A 25,848-nucleotide genomic window follows, 5' to 3' on the forward strand; every position below is an offset into this window, starting at 1 on the left:
TACTAGAAGAACAATCATGGTTGTCTCCTTTTCTGCAAACTACAGACCCATGGAAGGTTGTTTGTGGCATCCTGGGGAAGGTGACACCAAAAAGGGCTAATACATCCAGAGGGAAGACCCCATGAAGAATCTCGCTTCTACATCTATGGAAATTTAACAATAATAGCATGAGTTCCACTGAAAAATAATCTATGAGTTATAAAAGGATATGCTCTTCCAAACTACAGGGTTGTGTAGTGTTTTTCTTAATGATGCATTAACCCTTGAGAGAATTGTTATGTGTAAACCCTTTAAATTCTCACTGATCTGCTAACTGGCATTACATACTTCTGCACCATTTCAAGGAAAAACAAACAAACAAACAAACAAAAAACGCAGAAAACCCCACAACCAAACAAAACCAACCCACCAGCCAACACAAAAAAACACCAAAAAAGCCCAAACTTCCATTTAAAATCTCTTAATAATCTTTCTATACTAATCTTTGCATAATCACCTATTTCAGTCATGAAATCTGCAATCACAAGAAAATGAAACTGCACCCTTCAGGTTTTAGAATGGAAATGGCTGTAATATATGCTTTTGGAGTTCATTTTATAATAGACAGAACCAGGAGACTTTAACAGTTCTTCTGTTTCTTGCAAATAACAATAAAGAAACACAATTATGGAAAAGAAATAGACTAACAATAACTACACAACAATCCCTGTCACAATTCGGAACTGCAGGTGAGTGTTGTCTTAGCCTGTGGCAATATTTACTAACAAGATTTACATAACTGTGGTCCATTATTTGTTAACAATTTGATATTTTGTAGCAAGTTAAACCAAAATGGTTTATGAAACTGCTGATGTGAAATTTGCCTGTTACATTTATCATGTTTCCCTTTACATTTCAGACCAACAAGCGCTGAAATGTCAGGATGCATTTCCATCTCTAACCCAGGCAGCAGATCTCAGATGAGATTCCACTGTGTCTCCAGGTTGATGCGTATGAAGCCATTGCACCATTGCAAATGCACTCTTTCATCAAACTGCCTGACAGTTTTCCTTAAAGTTGAAAGAAACATTACTTTGTCCATATCTTTGTGCCAGAGAAGTGTCTAGTCAACTGTTCACTCCAAATCTTTTTAACCCAGAGCAGGAGTTGCACTGCCTGCCTGCAGTTTGTGCTTGGCCTTGTCTGTTCCACAGGAAATAGCACTGCAGTATTCAGAACAAACCAACCAAAGGGCCTCAACTCTGGTTTGAAAGTATTTGGCATATTTTTCCTCATTAAAAACAAATAAATAATTAAATAAAAAAATACTGAATAATGCATTAGTTAATTCTTGGACCAATATAAGGTTAGAGGCAGCAAAATAGAAATATTTTGCCTTTCTTATTTGTATGTGTTGCAAGTCACTTAGAAACAAATTAGAATGGAATGGAATTGAATAGTTCAGTCTGAAGGAACATACAACGATCACCTAGTCAATCTCTCTGACCAGTTCAGGGCTGACCAAAACTTAAAGCGTGGTCTTAAGGACATTGTCCAAATGCCTCTTAAACACTGACAGGCTTGGGACATCAACCACCTCTTTAGGAAGTCTGTTCCAGGGTTTGACCACCCTCTCTGTAAAGAAATGCTTCCTCGTATCCAGTATAAACCTCCCTGAGGCAGTTTTGAACCATTCCCATGCTTCTTATCACTGGATCCAAGGGAGAAGAGCTCAGCACCTCCCTCTCCATGTCCCCTCCTCAGGAAGCTGTAGAGACCAATGAGGTCACGCCTCAGTTGCTTTTTCTCCCAACTAGACAAACCCAGTATCCTCAGCCACTCCTCACGAGACATTCCTTCCAGCCCTGTCAACAGCTTTATTGCCCTCCTCTGGACTCATTGAGGTATCTTAATATCCTTTTGAAATTAAAAAAAAAAAAGTACCAATCGTATATTAATATTAATATTTGTGCTTCTCACCGACTCTCCCTCCTTGCACTTTTAAGGCATCAATCGATGTAATGCAGCATTTTGGTTTCAAACCAAGAAAATGGTTCCATGTAGCTTTCCCTCTATTCGTGGCAACTACACTTGTGTAACTAGTTTGTTGGCACATTGCATTGAAAATAATAGTGTTAGTCCAGGTTGTAGTTCATGGCACAAATCTGGGCAATATTTTTCCAGAACAATATCTCCTTACACAGTATTTTACAGCAATTTATTATATTTGAGAGATTTTCACTGTAACTGTCTCCAAGGTCTCCAATGCGTTGTGAACCACAACAATCAGCCAGAGAAAGGTACTTAGTTGTAAACACCAGAAGAAACCTAAGGTAGGGGAAGGAAGCAGGTGATCAGATACACTATTGCATTAAACACAGATGACATACCCAACACACTGCACTTCCCAAGTAGATGTTTAGATCTGCTGAAGGGGAATGAGGCAACACTGGTTTGCTTTATTCTGTGTTAATCAAGTTCTGGGACTGTGAAAGGAAGTTCCAGGAAAATGTTCCGTGGTTTGATTCAGAGAGATTTTTCACCATGTAAAAGACACAGAAGAAATGGCCTCTCTAGGGGACAGTAAGTTCTGACTAGAGAGAGAACTTTTGTGTCCAGTTCTGGGCCCTCACTTCAAGAAGGACAGGGAACTGCTGGAGAGGGTCCAGCGTAGGGCAACGAAGATGATTAAGGGAGTGGAGCATCTCCCTTATGAAGAAAGGCTGAGGGAGCTGGGTCTCTTTAGTTTGGAGAAGAGGAGACTGAGGGGGGACCTCATTAATGTTTATAAATATATAAAGGGTGACTGCCATGAGGATGGAGCAAGGCTCTTCTCGGTGGCCAACAATGATAGGACAAGGGGTAATGGGATCAAGCTGGAGCACAAGAGGTTCTGCTTAAATTTGAGAAAAACTTCTTCTCAGTAAGGGTGACAGACACTGGAACAGGCTGCCCAGGGGGGTTGTGGAGTCTCCTTCTCTGGAGACATTCAAAACCCGCCTGGACATGTTCCTGTGCGACTTCACCTAGGCGTTCCTGCTCCAGCAGGGGAATTGGACTAGATGAGCTTTTGAGGTCCCTTCCAATCCCAAACATACTGTGATACTGTGATACTGTGACTAAAGACTAGTGATGTGAATCCCATCTTAATGCCTGCAAGCTGAAGCTTAGGAGACTTATTAGGCTTTCTCTGATGTGATATCTCCTTTATGTTCTTTAGAGTCGTGACTTGACTCTTCAACACCAAAGATGAAATTGCAGTGTTACTCACAGTATGAAGATGGGATGTCGAGACAAAGTTCAAAGCTTGATCCATGTCTCACTGAAAACAATAAAAAGAATCTCACTGACTTCAGTGAGAACTGGGTCAGCCTTCCAGGCATTTACTTGAGATCACAGGAGACAAAAAATGGCAAAATGCTAAAAATAGAACTCCGAAGGGCTTGTACCCCTTTTCTGTGCATAGATGGTGAGTAGTACTCCTCCCTGCAGAAACTACAGCATGGTTCACATTCACAAAATGATAATTGCATTCTTAGTATCTATAAACTATTGTTATCTTTAACTATGAATCTCAGTTACTGCTATCGGATTTTCTGCTCAAGCCATTTTGTTAAAATTAGCTCCATTTTTTTGTTTAGGTTAAGTGATCTCACTGTCAGGCTTTGGTGAAGAATTATATCTTTAGTAATTTGATATTCTAAAGCTAAAATGAGTGACCACAAGAAGCATTTCTTTGATAAATAAATCTGGGTTTAAGGACGCATCCATCTTTGTCAAAATTCCTCCTCCCTTAAGAAGGGCAAAGGCTAAGTGCACAAGATGATCTAAAGTAAGATGTGATTTTATTCAGTTTGAATTTCACATAATCAAATCAAGACCTGTATTCTTACTTGTGCTCTATTTCTCTAATTCAAAGCAGACTTACCAGGAATTATAGTTGCAGAAGTTGAAGGCAGAACATCTCTCTGGGGTCATGCAGCCACTTGCTCTATCAGAACAGGGTTGTTCCCTACTGTACACTGCAACAAAAACTTCTTCAGACATTTTTAAAAAATATCCAGGTTAACGAAGTTTCCAGCACCTTCTTTTGCAAACTATTCTTCCCTTAGACATGCCAATTTATCTTAAGTTTCTCTTGTCAAAATTCTGTCACACTTCTTGCACTGTCCTTGAAGTCTGAGCTCTTCAAACACTACTGTCTATTATATTAAACTTTTGATGGGCACATAAGAACACGACTACCTTTAAATGAGTGAATCATATCTGTTTAAGTAGTTTAACAAATGAGGGTCTCAGGCAAGTTTGAATGCAAGCATGTGCGTATGCCCAAGTATCAACCACTTGACAATTTCAACAAAATTACTGCTATTCCCAGAATTGCATCTATTTGCAAACACAGTCTAGAAACCAGAGTGCCAGGAATATCACCTACACTTCAGCACACCAGCAATGCATAGAAAACCTCTCTGCCAGCTCCTGGAATAGCTACCGTTGCAGCTGGCACATAAGGTTGAAAGGTCCTTATGCCTCTCATCTCCCACTGTGGGACTGTGGCTCACTCACAACGTTTTAAATAATTTTTCTTCAAACATTTTCTGGCAGACCATCTGTATTTATTGATCCATTGTTACTTCATTTCTCACTGACATTTGAAGCTTAGCTCAGTTCAAGAACATTCACAAATTTGGGGAATATGAAGTTTGTTCCCATTTCAAATGGCTAAAAGGCCAGACATACCATACTGCTACAAATTACTACCTGGATAATGAAAGCATAAAGGATTTTTCAGCATGAATGAGAAATAAATAGTTCTCAGGAATGATGAGGTGGGTATCACACAGCATCCTCACTAACCATCGCCAACAACCAGATATTTTTCCATGTATCATTATCTTTTATTTATGATTTTCCCTCAGGGTTTGCATACAAATTGAGATGAATTTATTATTTGAATTTAAAAGAGTGACACTTACACATTACATCAAACGTTGAAGCCCCAGATAAATTGTTTAAAAGCTACCTCAGACCTTCAAACCCATAAATAAGCAAGATTAGAATTAATGGCTGGAAATACATTAGCTAAGAGAATTATTTGTGCTATTTTATATAGAATGCTTACTTTAGATTTAAAAAAGTGTCACCTATGGTATATTTTATCACATCAACTGTTCATCTCCGTCAGGAGTTGTGTCATACATCAAGTAAAGAATACTTTTATTACCAAAATAACTCTAATTAACTCCAGTGCGATCACAACCAATATTCAAGGGAAATGCCAGTGAAACACATAGTGAAATAATGTTTTAAATGCCATCTAATATCACACAACATATCCAATGTCATATGTCATATCCAATACTAATAAGTATGCAGAGACACATAGATACAACATGCATGCACATACCACATATACACAAAGAACCTGCTGACTTCATAGCTCCATGTGGTCAGCTTAACCATCACTGAAGTTTTCTGTCACTACTGAAAAGATTCACCTGTGCAAGGACTTGGCTTTTAATGCCCCAAAAGCTATTTTCTTCTTCTAAATCAGAATGCTCAAAGCATGTTTGGCAAAGATCCAGACTTTTCAAACCTCTGCTTAGATTAATTTTTTTAATGTTGTAAGACTTTTTGTTGTTGTTGCAAGGGGGAAGAGAAGGGATTTCATTCTTTTTGTATGCAGAAAGATTACACCCACCAAAGGCTTCACCTGGAACCTTTCAAACTTCCTCTTTCCATGCTATTTTATCTTAATAAGTATATATGTTCAATGTCCTCTACTGAATAAACCACTAAGCACTTGCTTTATATCTTTCCAAGATAGCAACCTCCACAATTCATGTTATAAGGAGGGCATATCATTGAAGGATTACATTGGAGTCTGATACACACCCTTGAAGAAGTTTACCAGTTTACCAGAAATACATGTACCTTTATGCTTTGTAAGATGGGCTTTAATAAGTTTTGATCTAAAAAACTCCACATAAGAGCTGGAAGAACACCCCTTTGGCATAAGAATGAAGCTTTAGTTCCATAAAGGCATCTTCAGCATCTTTCCTGAGGCAAGAGCCATTGCCAGCTGAGACAGCAGTGCTGCCCCAGGAAAGCTCATCCCCTTGGTCTGACACACAAACAGCTCAATTTACAAACTAAAGAACCATCAGAGGAAACAATTTTTGGAGAATGTGTTGAAAAAAAACTTAACAGTTTTAACTGAGGTGGTTTCACAGCCCTTCACAGCCCTTCAAAGCCACTAGTTATGCCTATATACTATAAGCTACTAGAATATATATATATATATAGGGAATATATATAGGGAAGATATCTGAAATTGATGATTATTGGCCAAATTTTATCCTAACATTTGATCCTTGGTAATATCCATAAAAAGAGCTTGATCCCTTTTCTTTGAGAACATCTTTGCACAGTAACAGGCAGGTGGAAGTGAGCAACAGAAAGGACAAGAGAACAAAGAAGACAATATAACCAATTGAAATGCCATTGTGCAGTAGTTCTGGTATCAGACATGAAGTCAAAGTGGTTTTAAGGCCAAAAAATATTATAACCTGATATTGGTTGGTGTTATGCAGCACAGTGAGTGTACCAGTAAAACAGTATTATCACTCCACAATGACTTGATGATTTGATAATTAGCAGAGTGTATGAATGAGAGCTGCTCAGGTGACTGTAAGGTAACTGAGCCTTCCTCAGAGGTGAGGGAAGAGTATGTTTTTTTTTTGTAGAAACAAAGAGCACAAGAAGGTAAACTGTCAGGGGTGAAATGCAGCATTTTGAAAGCTTCTTGAATGATAAATATAATCAATAAGCCCAGATAGTCCATAGCAAGGCCCTACAACTTCCTTATGATGGGGGGAAGGTGAGTGAAGAAACAAAGAAACCTGTGGCAGCTCAGAGCTGAGCAGCAATCTGGGAGGACACAGTATTGTTTTCTGTCCCAAAGGCTCAGCTTGTGTCTTTTCCAAGCCCTGCAGACATCAGTACAATCATGACAGCTTTATCAAGTCCTGCCGGTCTCCTGAATTGAAATAACTTCAGGATTCTAGGTTTAATATCACGCTCACATGCTTTCAAAGTCACAGCAATGACAATATTAAAAGGCTTTGGACTGTTTACAGCACAGAGAAGAATCAGAACCAAATACAACTGGCAGCATTGCTACCTTGAAAATGGAGGCAGAAATAAACCTATGAGGACATGTATTCTGTAAACTGCCTGGCCTTGTTTCTAGTGTCTAGGTTTTTATGAAATCTGCTTTAAATAAGAGAGTAAAGCATTTCCTCTCCGTTTACCCAACAGCCACTAACCCAACTCAGCCGTGCCTTTACTTCCATTAATGTAGAGACAGGTTATAATGTCTTTCCTGAAGCACATTTTGAGTGACAAGGGACTGTTTATAGAATGAGGTAATGCTTAACAGAAGCAAGTTCAGCAAAATTTTGTTCTGAATTCTTCAAAGCTTTCAGTGTAAGAATTGTTATATAGCCAAATATAGAGACTAGGCAGTCTGGAGCACAGCACAGTACTGCATATACATCGCATAAGAATCATACTTCCTTTCTGTCTAGCAATATGTGACAAAAATATTACTATAGGTTGTTGCAAAAGATAAGTCTACTACAAAAGGATCATAGGACCTCAAGATTTGCAGTGAATGCTATTTTGCAATAAGTTAAAGGCCACGTCTGACAAGCACACAGATGTTTGACCGAAAAAGTATGGAGGAAGATACGCCAGAAACTTTTAGCAGAGTCAGTGCACTGCTGCTACCTCAGGAAGGATACAGAGATTTAATGAATTTTTTGCTGCTACTTCTTTGAAACACAGATTACCTCCTTGACACACTGCACTGCATCAGCTCCTATGCACTGACCCCACTGGGAGCGGTGCAGGCAATGGGCATCACGCCCTGCAGTGCAGCTGAGCTGATGCCACATGCTATCACTGTCAATATTCCCTCCAGACTCAGAGGGAAGCAGGGAGTCCTTTGTTGTTCTTCTGGATCCCTTCTACTTGCCCAGGGAAGTTTAACTTGTAGCAGAAATTCACTTAAAAAATGATCTTTCCATCCAGAGTAAACCTCACACTTCAGTACATTTCCTGCTGGAGACAAAACACCTGGTGAGAATAAAACACCAACACCTCTGTTTTGTTGATAATTTGGATATTTCAGTTTGGGAAAAGGAGGTTTCTCAACCTAGCATGTGGACAGGAATGGTAACACACCTCCTGCCCACCAGATAACCTACATCCCCATCCCCCTACTCTCTGGACCTCAGATAACTTGATGGCAAATGCCCCTCTGTTGTCTACAAGAACAAAGCAGCCTCCTCAGCTTCAATTAAGGTTTAAGTAACTTTTTATTCCATCTCCTGATTCCAGCTCAGCATCCTTAAGAGCATGTCAGCAAGATGGTTCCTTTGGATTCCAAACCTCTTCACTATCTACACTAATTCAGCCCTCCACCATGGTTTACACATTAGAATTTATTTCAAATGAGTAGAAACCATTCCCTGTATCTTATTAGATTTATAAACCAATTTTTCACAACTGTTACTTGACTGACATGTGAGCTGTCTGTATGGCTTACCCATCAAATTACTTCTTCAGATGTGTCACCAGGCAAAATGGACTAAAGTTTTGTCTTCCCTAAAATTTAGAAAGATTGAATTCTTCTGCAACCGCCAGTGAGACGTACTGAGTATTTATAATGAGGAAAAGTAAAAGGGATTTTAACTACCCTGGAAATAATAAACCACTTTTATATTTATTTATTTTACACCAGACTTATTAATATACTTCGGAAAAGTTTCAGATGGGAACTAAAATTTTTCATGTTGGTCAGAAAGCATTCATATGGGACATGTTTTAAAAATGTGTTCTACCATGTGAAATTCAATTCAGGTTATCCATAATCACAACAAATATTTAGAAAGATAACATTTGTTTTATTTCTGGCTCTTATTAGGTGGCCACACATGATCTCAGATAAATATATTTTTGTAATGACTTACAGTGAGAGATCTGGTACAGAACAGTATTCCCACCAGAAATCTTTGTACTGTAAAATGTATCAATCTTTGGCATGTAGTAGATCTCCAAGAATATTGCAGGCATATGAAATACTGCCTCTATAATCAACATCTGCCAAATTTTTTACTATAAATAATCTTGAGAGCTTTCTAGTGTATTCTTTATTCAATGTTGCCAAATCCTTCCCTCTCCCTATCCAATCCCAATTCCTCCAAAAATCCCAAATCAGGCCCTCAAAGGATAAAACTGAACATGACATGAGACAAAAATGAAGATCAGAGAAATTCTCATTGAGTTGTCTTTTGATGTCTCTCTGCCTTTTACTCCAGATCTCAGTTTTGTGCCAGACCCTAGGCAGTAGGATCTGGGCACCTGCCCCCAGCCCTGGAGATGTGCCCAGCAGGTCCGAGCAGCAATTCACACTCCCTTCACCATTCTCATCCCCAAATAATCTCCTTATTCTGTGCTCATAGCCTGGCACACCAATCAGATTCTGCTCTGTGCTCTGAACTATCTTTTTTTTTTTTTGTTCTGTTCCACATTTACATGCCACTGCAAGAAAACTAAATTTATGGTGGTTAAATGACCCAGTGACCCAATTACCAGTCCCAAGGGGGAGCACACGCTCTGGTGAGTTGACCGGGATGTCAGCTCAGCTGCACAGCCCTGGCTGTGCGGTGAAGCTGCTGCTCTCCCGCTCGGTTTCCAATGCACCACAGAGGAGTGGAGCGGGAACGGAGCCCATCACTCAGTGTGCACTGAGGACCTGTGTTTTGGCACAGATAAAAGTATGAATTCTTTGGGAAAGGGCCTGGCAACCGGGAGGGGCAGCTTGCCACTGTGTGCAAAGAGTAAGCAATGGTTACTTTTTATAAAGGAGGAATGGTGTGAATGCATTCCTGGCTGGGCAGTATTGGTTTGAGCCACTTTTGTGATGGGAACAAACACCTACCTTTGATTTTAAAAACAATTCAACTAGGTCTATTTTGAGCCTAAAACAAACCCCAGAAGAAAACAGAAAGTAACGCTGAAACTGTACTAGACCTCTCTCCCTGCTTAATATCATCTATTTCAAAGTAGAACTGTGGAGCACTGCAGGTTTCAAGTCCTTCCTACACTCAACTTTGATGTGTGGGCACTGACAAATCCGAGTTCTGGTTGTCAATATAAATCCTGGCCACAGGCAAAAACCCAAGGAACCAGCCATCACGAACTAGCGCTCAGCCATCTCTCCTCTCCGTGCAGAAACACCCTTCATTTCACCCAACACTCAATGCATTCGCTTCAGCTCTCAGGCTGACACATTTAACGTGATGGCTGCACTTTCCATTCCCTGATATTAATGAGTCACAAACACCCTTTTACGCTGTGCACTTTTGCAGTGAGCCCTAATGTTACTCAAGGGGAGGCAAAAGCAGGCTCAGCTCCCTGCTTGCTGCATAGCTGTGGATCTCACTAATGTCACGAGGAGTTACCTACACTGTGCAGGAAAAAATAACCCTTATGAATTGAACAAAGCATTCTAACAATAATTGGGCTTGCATGTTAATAGAACATCATGTTTTGGAGCACATATTTGTTTCCTTCGTATTATCTGCCTGTTAATACAGGCAACCATGCTAAACAAACACCTGTGCACATCCTCACTGACAGTTCAGAAACAGCTCCTGTCTCTGTCCCTGACTTCTTGCAAATTCTGCAATTTCTTCTCCCCAAATAAGCTTCTTTTTAAGTGTGGTGACATGAGGAGGCTGATTCTACTTGCTTTTTGCATCTTAGATTTTCTCTCCCTAGCTCAGCAAAGGCAGTACAGGGAGAGGACCCTGTGCATGTAGTAGTGCTCTGAACCAGACACTCTAAACAAAGATGCTGAAATGCCTCAAACCATATGACATTTCCATAGTGATGCAAACCAGTGCTTTCCTGGGGCTTGGTTAGGCAAAACTAGACCTCACAGACCACAGTTATGGAGGGCAATATTAATGGCTACATTACACACACTGAATCAACAAGTGAATTATTTATACACACATTAAGATTTTTATCCCTGTTCACACACATGTAATTCCAAAAGACCTCTATAAATCTACTGATGTTGCCTTATTTCTACACAAGAGAAACTGAGATCTGAACTCTATCCCAGGGAAATAAATTTTGAAAATAAGTTTATATGCAATAAAACATTGGTTGAATACTTTCCATATCTATATAATCACTACAAAACATTTTCAATAGTTTCATTAGGCAAGTGTAGTTTTTAGACAATTCAAATGCCTGATGTGAGAATGAGAGGACAATCAGGAACTGGTGGCAGGAAAAGAAGAGAGGAACAACCACGTTGCCAAGCAGCTTCCCTGCAGTGTAGATACAGAGATTAAACTGGATTCTCCACTCCTTAGAACAAGTTAATTGTAAGCAGTTTCTCTGTAATTGGAACTGTGATTTTGTTCTAAATCTTGTGCAGTAGAGTGATCAACTGGACCCAGTCAGTCTATTCCAACCAAGAACATTTGCACAATGATAATGAATACCCAAAATCTGTCCCTGAAAATTATTTTACTCTGTTACTGAATACAAATCACGTTCACATTGCCTTAATCTACATGAAATTTCCTTTATGAAATGTCTGCAAAGCAGCGTATTTGTGATTTGCAGCAGTGTCATAATTCAGTTGCTGTGGCAAGAGACCACTGGCTGGCCTGGAGGCAGCAGCACAGCCCTGGGCTCCTTCCACTGCCCCATGGCAAAACCAGAAAGTGAAAATGCTGATCAGATTCATAGTGTCACCTTTTTTCCCCATGAGCCCTGCTACTATAATAGCTACAGGAAATTGAACAGAAGAATACTAGTCCACCACCATTACAAATGAGATTTGGACATTGCTGTAATTAGTCTTCCTGAATCAATAGGTACAGTTTGATAACCCACTGATCTGTCAATAAGAAGATCACAAAGAAAAACAACTAGAAGAGATCAAAAAGCCTTTATATGACAGTGGTCTTCACCAACATACACAGGTCAATCAAAACAGCAGCGGTTCATCTCAGTGTGCATGTTTCACAGGAACTGTCAATGGCAATTATCTTCTGTTTCAGCTGTATGTCTATTCAGTTGAGACATCAGTACCATATTGAATATATTTTTAGTATGCATGTTATAGATCACAGTGTTATAATTTCCAGTGTTGTCTTTAAGAAATTTATGGGCTTGAAAAAACAAATTCAATTATTTTTCATCTTTAGGAAATTTTGGCTTTCTTTTCTCATTGAAAATTAAACAAATTGAAAAACTCCAAATTTCCCACACAATAGAAATTCAATTTTCCACAACCTCTAGAATTAAAAATAAATCTTTCTTGAACAGCTTCATTGTTCTCCCAGTCTGCCATGGGAGGAGCATTTTGCATTTATGGGCAAATTAAAGGAACATATTTTAAAGACACAAAAATAAACCTACCCAAATAATCCAGGAATAGGAAGTGAGCTCCTGGCAATTGTCAAAAATGTATTGTGTTGCCAAGCCTTGAGATTTTATAGGGAGTATTTAGATTGTGAATCATGCTGCAGGCGGTTTAATGAAAATATCCAGCTGTCATGTGATTTTGGAAGAGAAGAAATGGGAAAGAAAATCAGCTCTATCTTGAGGAGAAATGCAGACTTAGAGACATGGTGTAATAGGCGCAGCCCCCCAAGTGACCGTCACAAAGATTTTTGTGTGCTTATAGGACCTCTCTAAAAACAGGTTCCCAGTTACCACGAGATCGTGGAGTACTAACGGCCACCACTTCGATCACGTTGCTATCCAAACTGTCAGAATATTTGCCAAGATGCTCCTTCAGCATTCTCTGCTAATAAAGTCTCCATAGGCATGTCTGGATCATGCAACAGAGCGTTATATGGATATCCACAGTGTACTCTGAGGAGTGTCACACTTCCTCAGGGAAAATATGTCTTAATTGACCTGTTTCTGATTTAGGTCTGGCAGTCGAGTCCCCAAAGCATCACATCTAACACCGCTGTACCACTCAGCCCTCTCTGGCTCCTGGCTCAGGCTGTGCAGAACAGTTTCAGTATCTCTGCACTTCCAATGCAGTTATGTTCCTAGTCCCTCAGAAGCTGCTAGACTTCATGCAAAAAGTTACATCATTGCTTGCTTGACAAACTATCTGGCTCTTGAGCTATGCTGCTAGAAGTTCTTAGATCCAGAAGTCCCAAGATAACCTTCACAGACAACCCCTACATAGGCAATTTCATTTTTGCTCTGCTGCCGGTGGCTGCCAGATGCAGCCGGCTGCCAGCCAGAAGATATTATACCAACAGCTCTGGAGCCCAGATCTCCTGGACCATGGTACAAAGACCTGTGTAATCTGCTGACAATGGGCATGTTTTCCTTTTTTTTTTTGTAGAAGTGAATATATATACATAAATGAAGTTAACAGGAAACTGCAGATTATAGCTTCAGAATTTGCCAGTGACCGTACAAAGGATGATGAAGATAAGAGTAGGGCTGATTTTTTGTTGCCTGTCTCATGTTTTTGTTATTTTTAGAACTGTTTGGCAGTATTGAAACCACAGTTATTAATGCAAACTTCGAGCATAGTTTTTACCTGGTTTAATGATCTGTTTTCTCCCTGTTTTGGCCCAGTGTTTCATCCTACATAGAATTCTAGTTATTCAACCCAAAGGGAGAAATCTAGTATGCCCAGTGAGCTAATCCTTGCACCAACCAGGTAGGTCACAAAATTTTTAAAAGTAATAATAATAAAAATTAAAAATCAAAACAAAACAAACAAAAAACCCCAACAAAATAACAACAACGACAAAAAAGACAAACCAAAAACTAAACAAACACTCTGGGGCAATGCTTCCTAGGTGCTCATTATCAACACGGGCTCCTAAGCTATGCCTAGCTGTTTTACATCAGTACTGAACTTCATGCCAAACTTTGGAACAATGATATCCAACAGAGCTGGAATTTGTATGTGAAAGCACTAGGTTTTTATCCTGAAGGCCAAACAAGTAGCTGTTCGCAATTCTACTTTGGCCTGACTATTCCTTTACCTCACTTAACTTTTAAAGCAGTTCAAGTGAGACTATGTGGGGCTGAGAGATGACAGAACACCATTTTTACCTGCAACACTTCTTACTTCATCCATTGGATATTTCACATGACAAACAATATAATCATATTTTTCAACATATTTACACTTGAAGTTCTTTTGATCTCCAAGAGCTTTTTGGAAACTCTGAACTGACAGCATTTCAGGAATAGTACAGTGAAGGAAGGGAATACTCCAGACAGGAACACTGGAGCACAAACTGCTTCTGAGATGAAGAATATCACTAGAACTTTGATTTTTAAGGGAGGACACAGGTTCTTGTCTTCCCGAATGTCCTTTGAAAGCCTTCCTTTACAGGAAATACATTTACCTCTCCAAGAGGAATAAAAGGAAGAGCTGAATCTTAAAGGAACTGTATCTGTACACATAAGGTTAACTTCGATGGCTCAAAGCTGGTGTTGAGGTGTTTAATCATCATCTTCTAACAGTTCTTGTGAAGGAAAGGAAGCACAGATACCAAGAACAGGAAAACTGAAGAACTTCCTAAGTAGCATACTGCAAAGCTCAGAGTTTTTGCTTGCATTTTGTCTGGCTCTCCTTCTTCGCAATAATTCAAGAAAAGTCCACGAATTGCATGTATACCTTGGCAAAACAGAGTCTGTAAAACTTCCCAAGTCAGGAATACAGGATCCAGCTATGTAGCTAAATCAAAACTGCATTGGATGTACAGACAAGCGCCATGAACTTCAATGGCCACTGCTCAGCCTCCTGTCAATCTTCTTACTGTGTTCCATAACAAGGGACAACTCCACACATTTTGAACCAAGGCTGTTCAGAGTGTGTGCTTTGATGCATGCTGGAGTTATGGTATTTTGCTTTACAAACATCAGTGCGTTTGGATTACTGCAAAAAACAAAGCAACTATTGCATACAGTGTGTGCACAGGTAGTGAATACAGAAGCTGGTTGTAGCTGTGAGCATTATGTGGCCCAAAAACCTTGAAAGCAGCTTCACAAATCTGAGAGCAGCATCTCCCATAAACACAGATGACAGGCACCACCTTGCATTAAAATATTGACCACTCAAAAAAGAAAGAAGGAAAAAAATAAAAAAGAACCCCAAAAAACAACACCGTGGGTTTTGGCAGGAGTGGGAGAACACCAAGGGGACAGTGTGTGAGCCAGCTTCCGCTTCTGCTTCATTTCATTTCAAGACAATGTTTGGTTAGTTTGGATTAGACATCAGCTCTGTTTACCATTACGGGAGCTAAAGGCTTTTACGATGCACTGCGAGTGCCATCTGCAGGTTGAAATACGTACTGGTGGGCGCCCGCGTCCCCAAAATACGGATAAACCTGCCTGATAGGAAATATTAGTAGTGCATCTGATGGAAAAGCTGATAAATGCAGAAAGACTGCAGAAATGCTTGTTTCGGATCACTGAAATCACAAAACCATTCAGCATAGCAAGTGGGATTAACAGAGCTGTTTTCTCAGTATCTTTCCTAATTCTGTAGTGATGCTCTTTGTGAGCAGAGATGTGGAGAAGGCTGCCTAAACCTCCCATTGCTGAGAATTCCAGAAGGGAGGAGAACAATCTGTGGTTCCTCTCTTCATATACAGAGAGTAGGAGAAGAGTTTCCAACATGTGCATCTCAACTGACATGCTGGGACATTTTGGGAACACAAGCCTGTTAACAGAGTTTTGCAAGTGGAAGACAAGCTGGTTTTCAGGATAAAAGCCCTGAATAAGGAAAATATAATGAAATTATCTGTGGATTTGCAATCATAGCTGGATGAACTACGGTTATCTGATTAACACAGAGTAACTCCAGGCAAGCAAAGAGGCTGTCACCGCAGGAGCATTGCAGCTCCACCTGCAGAGTGGTGTTTCTTTGGAGATAATTTGACACCTATCTCATTGACAATGCTCGACAACTAAATTTCCCCATGTGACAGGGACTGTGCCCAAGGTTGGCATTTTCAGGATGGCAACCTGTGAACAGTATCAGCACTGGCTGAGAAACCATTGCAGGTATATACAAGATAACAACCTCTCTCCCAGGAGCTCAGTCTTTTAAATCCAAATTCAAACATTTGCCATCTGTGCGTTCTATGTAGTATAACTATAGTCAGAAAAATTGCCAGAGCATTGTCTAAACAGCAGTTATGAGAGAAAGGGACCCCAGATTATATTTCCTATTACCCACAATGCAGCACTCTAAAATCACTGACATTTTCAGAGCACAGCTGTATGCAGGAACATGATCTATCTGGGCCATGCCTGATTGGATCATTACATCCAGATTTATAAATCTGTGCAGTTTCTAATCAGACATAGAGGGAACACGTTCCACCTCTCAATCTAGTGCCTTGACAGGTCAGTCAATCAGAGCATTTCTCAACAAAGCAATCCCAGACACACCACTCTTCTTTACATGCAGCACTCAAAAATGTGACTTTTTCGCCTACTATTGAAAATATCAAGAAAACTCATGAAAATTGCTTCTAGGCTGACCTTTGCAAATGCCTTCCTGAAACAGTAGAAGATAAGAACAAATATAACAGAGCCAAAAGAAAGTAGGTTTTAGAGAAAAAAAAATATACTGTATGGTGGGCTAAGGATAAGTGGAGTTGTTTTGTTTTTCAGAGAACTGCCAGTAGCAAATTCTGTGCTGTCAGTCTCACAAGGTATGTCAGTACTGCACATTTTATTTTTTAAGAAAAAGAAACACAACTCTCTTTATTTTGTTAACAGCAATTAACATCCTGATGAGGGAAACGGGCAAACTCAGTTTGTTTCAGGGTCTCAATACATGTGTTTTATTATTTGGTAAATTGGGAGGAAGCAATGCCAGTTATTCACCCCAGCCATGGCAAAGGTATTCACTATCTTGAGAAAAATGACGAATAACTAAACTAAAGTTAGAACTAGTTACCAACCAACTCTTTGGAGTTCAGCGTCAAGAAGGTAGTTAGGAAGAATAAAAACTGTTCGTAATCAGAGTGAAGAGGAGAATTACTTCCCAACCACAAAAACCAGCCTCAGTAGAAGCTTCTGCATAACTCCAGGTGGGATAAATTTATGGTAGCCCCTCTTACCCTCACTATTCCTCTTTCCAAAGCATAGAGCATTTATGCTCTCAAGTCCTTGACCTTGGATAAAGCCTGAGATTCCTCCCCCTTCCCCTCAGCGCATATCCTCAAGTCCAGTTCCCACCACCGCATTCCAGTGTCACGCTGCAGACAGGACTCATAAATTAGCAATTGTATTCTGGTGTAAACGCACCAGGGGAAAACTATTCCAAACAAGCCCAGGGAAAAAACAACCCATTTTGACTTCTGTCAACTTCTGTCAGTTATTTCTAATTAGGGGGCACCATAAATTTCATATCTGGAGTGCAGAAGTGATCGTGTTTGTTCACAATTGTCCAGGCAGAGCAATTAAATGCTCACTGATGATACCACATAGGATGTAAAAGAATTGGATTCAGAATAAGCGAAGACTACTCTTTCCTCTCAATCCTTCTCCCAAACACCCATCTTCATTTTCACGTATATGGTCATCCAGCGAACTAGATTCAGACACCCTTTGGTCTGAATTTGGCCTTGTGTGGTGAATGTAAATGTGTCTGAAGTTATTCACAGAGAGATATGCTGAAATAATATAGGAGAAGGACTAACAGAAGGGTTACAAAAGTCTTAAATGACATATTCTGGTTTGACTTACCCTAGTACCTATGCATGGGAGCTGCATATCTGTAAATTTCCTAAATCCTGATAAGGGAATATATCTCTAAATTACATCATCCAGTGGAGCAAGCCTTAAGTGAGCTGTTGTTTCCATGTGCAGACAGTTACAGAGCTTGCTCTCATCTCTGTCGTCAAGACCATGTAATTTTTCTGTCTTTTCTCACCTGTTCTTAATTTGTTTCCTACATCTCTAGAGGTACTACTCAAGAGGAGGTTAAAAAGAAAATAAAAAGCTAACTGTGAAACAGAAATGGGAGACATAACATGAATTATGAAGCCAATGTGCCATATTAATAAAAAGGGAGATTAAGAAAACATTGATGCCATAGAGGACATAAAATCATCTGGTTTCAGCTCCTGTATATTATGTAATTGTCATTTTCATTAATTACTCCAGTATTTCACTCAGTAACAGCTGACCTGAGCACATCTGGAAAGGCACCTAATGTTGATTTCAGCATGAAACCTTTCACTCACTTGTGCTTTCGGGTGAGGCCCTGTAGAACCATGGCTTACAACATCTAGCTTAAGGTCTGTTTTAATAAACTTGCAAAAGGTAATTCTAGAAATTCAAGCCTCTTACCAGAAGGCTTAAACCCAGAGGAGGTCTCATGGAATTTTAGAGACACACCAATCTAGAATTACTGCTTTCAGGTTGTGTGGTTTGTCAATGGCAGACAAACACAACCCACCACAGCTGAGAAGTGACACTGAAGTTCACTAGCAAGCCAAGCAACAGAATATTCCATCAAGGGCTGAACATCTGATTAAAAGAAGCATGTTGGCAAACTGAACGGATCCAAAGAAATAGGTAACAAAAGATATTTAAGGGATTGGTTAATAAGAACATGCTAGCAGAATTAAATATATTTAAAATGGTTAAGAAACACATAGGAGAAGACATGCCAACATTCTTTCTCCTTAAGAAATATAAATAAGAATAAAGGGATATAAACAAGTGGGGAAAAAAAAAAATGGGAGAAATACAAATTGAATATGAGGTACAGGAAAAAAAAAAAGATCTAGCCAGTAGCTGCCATGAGACAGTGAAACAGTTTCCCTGAGGGTCCAGTATGTTCCTGTTGCTGGACATATCTTAAAGTAAACTAGGCCAGCACATGGGAATGGTGCTACCGAAAACTAAAACTGAAGTCTAATACATTTTTGTCTTATGACACAGTGAAATATTGGAGCAATAACCTGCCTTGCGTACATCAGGAAGACAAAGCATTTGATACATTCTGCTTTACACAGATTAATCAGGATTTTATCTGAAATATCCAAAGCAGAAGTACCTTTACAGAAGATCACTTTCTGATAGAGAATGCTGCAAATTTAAAACAAAAGGGTGTAACATGATCTGACAGCCAGAGCTGAAACTGAATAACTTCTGGCAATAAGATACTTTAGTAAATATAAATTAATAAATAAAATAATAATTATGAACCTCCCTCCCCCCAAAAAAAACCCACAAAAAACAAAATAAAACCCAAAAAACCCACAAAACCAGAACCAACCAACAACAAAACAAAAAAAGCTATTCAGTCCCTGAAAGAAGTTATCAAAGGTTCTGTTCCTTTTAAATTCTATAAATAAAGACAGGATGTATGTTTAACCATGACTATGCTTCAAGGAAAATCTATAAACTTTTGGCTTCATATCAAAATTCCCAGACAAGCCTTGCTTACACTGTGCTATGAGTAAAATAAATAAATACATACATACATAATGTAATAATAATAATAATAATAATGTGTACCTGTAATGATTGCCTCTCATTCAAAACCAAACAAAAAACCCTTCCATGTAATATGCCGTACTCTCCAAAGGAACGGAAGGGTAGTTGCCCTCACTGCAAACACACTCCAGTGTTTGCCCTGTTTCTTTGCTTGCTGCTTCCTCCTACCTTATTCTCAAGGTCTTCAGTTTCCACTGTAGGAGTTACAATTGATTTTTCTATTTCTCTCACTAATAACCATTCTCTTCTGTGTCCCAACACTTTGCATTCCTGTGCCATAAATTGCTTGCAATTTCTCAAAGGCTTTGAGAACTCACATCAACCTAGTGTGGTGATTTTCTGATGACAAGTCCTGCTGTTACCATGTTCTGCAGTGTGGATGCTAACTTTCAAAGAGAGGATCCCGGTCAGCTCCAAATGTCTGAAGAGAACGGTGTGACCCAAAACAGCAAGAATGTTTTTTTCTCAATATACAAGAGGAGTAACAAAAATGAAACCAGAAAGCAAAAGTCTCTGATTCAGACCCTTACCTGGGCTACCTCTTCAAAATCATCGTGTCTTTTCTGCAGCGCGCGTGCTCTGTGTAGAGATTTCCCCACTCCTGTATGTTTACTCAGAAAGGCTTCCCCGTGATTTTCAATCCAGTCCAGTACCTGCCAGAAAAGAAGAACATCCAATTACCTCTCCTGTCAAGGCAGCACAGAGAAATTCTCAGGGTGAGGATAAAATAGCTGCAGAGGTATTGCTTCGTGCCTGGTATGGCTGAAGACAAGCATATCTGTCAATGTCCATTCCAATGGGTTAGAAGATAAATGTTTATAGATGTTACTAGTAAATTAGGATTATAGATTTTTTACTATTCAATTAGCTTATTTACTTGAGCCTGGAAGATACTAAATATTTACTTTTGCATAAATGAATTTTGGAGAATAAGAATCAGAAATCTGGAATCTTTTAGAGAAAGTACCCTCCTCTTAAGAGCTCCTTTTGTAAACTGGAAAACAGTCATAGCTGATTTCACATACACAGCAGATCTCGATATGAAGCATTTGAAGTGAGTCCAAAAGCATAGCAGAAAGATCAACTGAAGTTTATTTTGATGTGGAGAGAAAACATTACCAGAGTAACTAGAATGAAAAGATTAAGAATCCTTCACTGCAGCCTATAAAATATTGATGGTGTGCACCCTCCAAGTACTCCAGGTTTTCACTTCCATATGTAACTGATTCTTCAGGAAAAGTAAAGTGGTGAATCTGATATTCTGAGGGTTAAAGAGGATTTACTTTTAAAAATAGATCAACTGTATGAACACCATCCATTTGGAGCTCCTCCTCACAATAACACTGGCACTAAAACTCAGATCGAATCTGTTTGAGGTCTACTACCAGCTGGAAAAAAAAAAAATAACTTGGCAATATGAGCCTGGAAAATTTCAGGATGTGATCTCCACCCTTTCTACATCTCTTTCCCAACACACAGAGGCTAAGAGAATAAACAGTACTAGATCAGTACTGGTATTTCTGTAAGTAGGTAGGACTTCATTCAGCAAGGAGCCCTGCACTCACAGTGAGTTGTGATCCTCGCTGATGCTAATGAACTAGCAACAACAGCTGATATTTCTGTCACACTGAAGGGACAAGACACCATAAACGTTCCCAGACACAGCCACAGAGTGCTGGACCCACAAACGGCCTCCAAACTGCATCCCAGCACAGCCCCGGTGATGCCGGGCAGGGACAGGTCCTCAGACTGGCCTGAGCAGGGCTCTGGTACCCACTGGTCTTGGGTGGGCTGATCAATGAGCAGATATTATTGGCTAAGCCTAGAAACCTAAGTCTGGAAAAATGGAAGATGTGATTATTTTTTTTAATTTCAGGTAAGTAAAGCTATTTCATGGCTTATTGTACAGAATCTAATCCACCCGGGCTTTAAGTCTTTGCTGTACTATAAATCCCAAGCATATTTTTATAAGAAATTCCAAATATAAAGCTTTATATACATATAGTTATTTCCCAACTCTACTTCTTTGCTGGAAAAAAACCCACAACATTATTTTAATCAATATTTTGTGCTTAAAATGTATTTTTCATCCACAAATAATTTCACAAAACGGGGTATCAAAGCACTTGATGTCCTGCAGGCACAACACATGTTTGGCACAAGTGTCACTATGGGGAGGAGGAAGCAGGACCAAGTGTGTTGGCAGTGCAGTCATCGCTTGCTGCTTCCATTTCTCTGACCAGTTTGTCTCCCATTTGCTCTAGATAGAGAACCCCAAATACATTCCTTCGAACTGTTTGACAACCACAGGCCAGTGGGTCTGCTAAGAAAGAGCTTCTCTACAATATATTCTCAACCAGGAATCTGTATATAACTTGTTATAACATTAATTATTGGAGGGTAGCCTTCTAGCATTTGTGTCATTAACAGTCTGTAAATAATTCCATTAACATACCCTTTCCTCTTGTCTAGAGTTTTCAACTTATCTTTTAAAAATGGAACCAGATTAAAATTCAATTTTGAAAAAATGTCATCTAATGAGGCCTCATTTTCAAAATATTTTTTTAAATGGCGAATGACTTTGATTTAAACAATGTTTCATATGAAGTTAGTATGCAGTATGTGCTTTCTATTTATTGACATTTGATAGCCATTCACTAGAATTCTACAGCAGACTATTCTAATAATTTTTTAATGCTTATAGCATTAAAGTAGTAATCACGTAATAATAAAATTTCTATCCCAACCAGTGTCATATTGGGCTGCTTTAGTCACTATTAGATGATTGTTGACAGAGATCGTCTCTTCTATCTTATAAACAGATGTTTCATTACATGCTTCAATTCAGAATAAGAAATACAATATATGATGCCCAGTTTAAATGAGGATGAAAATAAAGGCAATGAATCGAGGCCAGAGTACTGATCAAAATATGGATACTTTACTCTCAAAAAAACCCTCAAACCAACCAAAGTGCTAGAGCATTAATTCAAAGGGGATAAACCTTGCTCCAGGAGCCATGCAAGAGCTTGCAACTCCTGCATCAATACCTCATGTTGCATTTGGGCAGTTATTCCATACAGCCCAACACAGAAGGGCACCATCTGGTAATTCACCAAATCCTTCCTGAAACATGAAAGCTTCTCTTGAAAGTCACCTATGCAGGTATTGATTAGGTTTCCAGATCCTTTAGTTTATAAGATTAGATATAAAATATGCCATAAGGATAACAAAATTGTATATCCACTTAATAAATCAACATTACATGAGCAGATAAGATTAAATATATATACATATAAACCATACACTAATGACCCTGGTTGTAACATCCTGTTTGATGACTTCTTTCCTATGCCATTTCTCTGCTTAGAATGCCAAGTCTCAGATTTCATGGACCCTATCTGCTCTTTAAAAAGTTCTGGTTCAAATTGTTCCATAAACTCTGCTTCTGCCACAATTCCCACAAGAAAAAACTCACTGCTTTTTAAAGAGTAGCTTGCTTAACAGCATTTTCTGTGGCTTTCAAACCCATGTTAACATATTGGGCCACTCCAGCCTTCAATGTATTTGTTTGCACAGCCATTCTGTGAAACACATAAATGCTATAATTTCATTTTGCCTAGAAGGAGGGGGAAACATATTTGTATATATTAAGAGACTGAGTGAATTGCTAAGATGTCCAGGAAGTTGGCAGAATACAGGATGTTAGCATGAGGCTCTGATAATCTGATAGCCGTAATCATGAAAAGAATCCTCGGCATTTATATGAGCAGCTAATATGTTTTCTCTTATATAAAGCATTTGGCATTTAATGAGCTCACAATAATCTGCAAACGTGCAGAAACATCACATCTCTGTTTCCATCATATAAAGCACAAAAAGATTGCTCTAAATGAGAAACTGAGGTATGGAATAACTGAGTGAACAAAGCAACAGCAAGAACATAAATCTGGATGGATACAAAGCACTTAGCCCCCAGAGAAAACAATGAGAAATGTTAAGCAATTAGTCTGTGGCAAATGCAGGAACAACTCTGAAAGGTCAAAATTAAACCTGAAATCACCAGCACTTGTAAACATCTACCTGTCAGTGTGTTCGGAGACATTCTCCCTTACCCTGAGGAAAGGAAATGTCTTCAGAACTAGCATAACTGTGTAATAATTTAAGACAGACATTAAACATTTTAATTGAGAGCACAGACTGGATAACTTGCTCTACTGTCGAACACTAACATCCTGAGATACAGCTAGCCATTGAAGTTACAATGACTTAGCTAAAATAATTTAATTACTCCTTAAAAATGTAAACAGCTTGAAAACACGGTTAAAAATGCAATTAAGAGTGTTTTCCAAATTGCATCTTCAAATTTCCTAACTGCCCATTGCAAAGCTTTTTTTTTTCTCAAAACAGCTAGTAAAAGGCTTCAAGTCATTCATTCTTTGGAATAAAAATATTGTGCTACAGATAGATCCATCATGTTAGTTGTTTCTTGAAACTTAAAATATATTTTGTAACTTCACTGTATGTCAGCTCTCTTTTTAGTACGCATTTACTGCTGCACTTCCACCAGTTTGAAAGCTGCTTGGGACAGGGGCCAGGACCTCCCTTTGCTTTGCAGCTCCTAGAACACAGGAGGAAATAAATGAGCTGCTTCATTTGCTATAGTGGTAGCTTGCATGGGACTCCAGCAAGTGTGCATGTGAGGCTGGGAGGTGAGGAGGATGCAGATTTGTAATTCTGTTTCAATCCCAGCTAGTAAAAGTTTATATAGCATCAGGCTCAAAAGCATGAAATGTTTGCTAGGAGCCTGTTAACAGAAGGAGAACATAAACCAAATGCTCAAGAAGCACATCTGATAGCAGCAACATTTATTGGTGGGAACGTTACAGGATACACATCTTAAAAATAAGATTTTAATATTTCCTTTTTTTTTTTCACCTAGTTTAAGATCAAAAGTGGTAGGAGTGTTATTTTCTTTCTATGATGATGTGCATCTCCTGTCTCCTTATCTCCTCAGGGGCACAATTACATACCCAACAAAATAAGCAGCAAACCCAGGTCACCAAGAAAATCAAATAAAACTCCAGTACAATTACAGCAGGCTGACTGCGCTAGCTATTACAGTCATTACGTGGCTGGATAACCACAAGATTCAGAATGCTACCTGGAGGAAGAATAGCTGTAACAGTCCCTTTTGAATGATCTATGGAACTGCAAAAATAATAATAGTGGCAACCCAGTTTTCATCTGAGCACAGCATCAGGAAGCAGGTGCTTTGAAGAGAAACAATTCCAGAGGCATCTCCTCATGATCCAGCTCTTGCTGATGGGCAGTCCAAGAGCTCTGAACTGGCACAATAAATACTGCCCAGGTGACGTCAAGGAAAAACATACCTGAGGGTCCATTTGCAAGGAATGGTGATAGTTTGTACAGGACAGAGTAGGAAAATGTAAGAAGAAATAAATGGAAGGATGGTTTTAAAAGAAAGGTTGAAGAAGTAATCAAGCAATAATTAAGTGAAGTTCTGGGATGGTAATTGCTCTTCCTCTAGGCTAATTTGTATGACAGGAATATGGCAAGATGATTAAATTAGTGCAGTTAAGGTCAATTCTTTTAATAGCTTAAAAAGTTTATTTTTAAATTAAAAATAAATACCCACGACAACAAAACCACCACCACCAAAAAAACACTCAACCAAAACAACTAAATGAATGCCAAACCAAAAGCCCCACAAAAATGATGGGCACTATTTTTAAAGACTAGACTTTTTCAATGTAGCTCTTTGAAGCCTCTTTCTGCAGGTATCTTTCTTAATCAGTAAATGTCAACACTATGGACCACCTCATAACTTTATCTGACTTTAAATTAAAGTCCACTTGGAAGGCAACTCTTCCTTTGCAAGTTCCCATGCTCTGCTCCCATTTTACATGAATACAAGATGTGAAAGGAGTAGCAAATTAATTACTTTAAGGACCCATATATGTTGTTTAAGTTACTTGAAAAACTTGCGTATTTTCACATCTTTTAAATTGTATTTCTTTTAGTAGCAATGGAGGAAGATGAAGTGAGAATGACTTGGAGAAGGACACAGAAGCTTGTTCAAATATACCAGTCACTGAACCCTGCTCTTGTCCTACAGGAGGGCGATGAGAAGTGTAAGCTGGTGATTAAACCCACATTAATAAGATGCAGCATGTTGTGCTTGCAGTGACAGGACATCCCAACTTCTGTGTTTGACCCAGGCTGGTGTTGAATAGTTTCATTGCT

The 25,848-nt window shown here is 39.1% G+C and overlaps 1 protein-coding gene across 11 annotated transcripts in view; it reads right to left on the reverse strand.

Moving 5' to 3' along the window:
* KALRN (kalirin RhoGEF kinase) overlaps positions 1-25,848 on the reverse strand; it is a 510,474-nt gene that overhangs the window by 218,459 nt on the left and 266,167 nt on the right. For all 11 annotated transcript variants that reach the window (XM_065070486.1, XM_065070487.1, XM_065070491.1 and 8 more), the window contains one exon: positions 20,112-20,234. In XM_065070486.1, coding sequence (XP_064926558.1) covers positions 20,112-20,234 — 123 coding nt within the window. The remainder of the gene's footprint in view (positions 1-20,111; positions 20,235-25,848) is intronic.

The sequence above is a fragment of the Columba livia genome, chromosome 7, assembly GCF_036013475.1.
Source record: "Columba livia isolate bColLiv1 breed racing homer chromosome 7, bColLiv1.pat.W.v2, whole genome shotgun sequence".
Lineage (NCBI taxonomy): Eukaryota > Metazoa > Chordata > Aves > Columbiformes > Columbidae > Columba > Columba livia.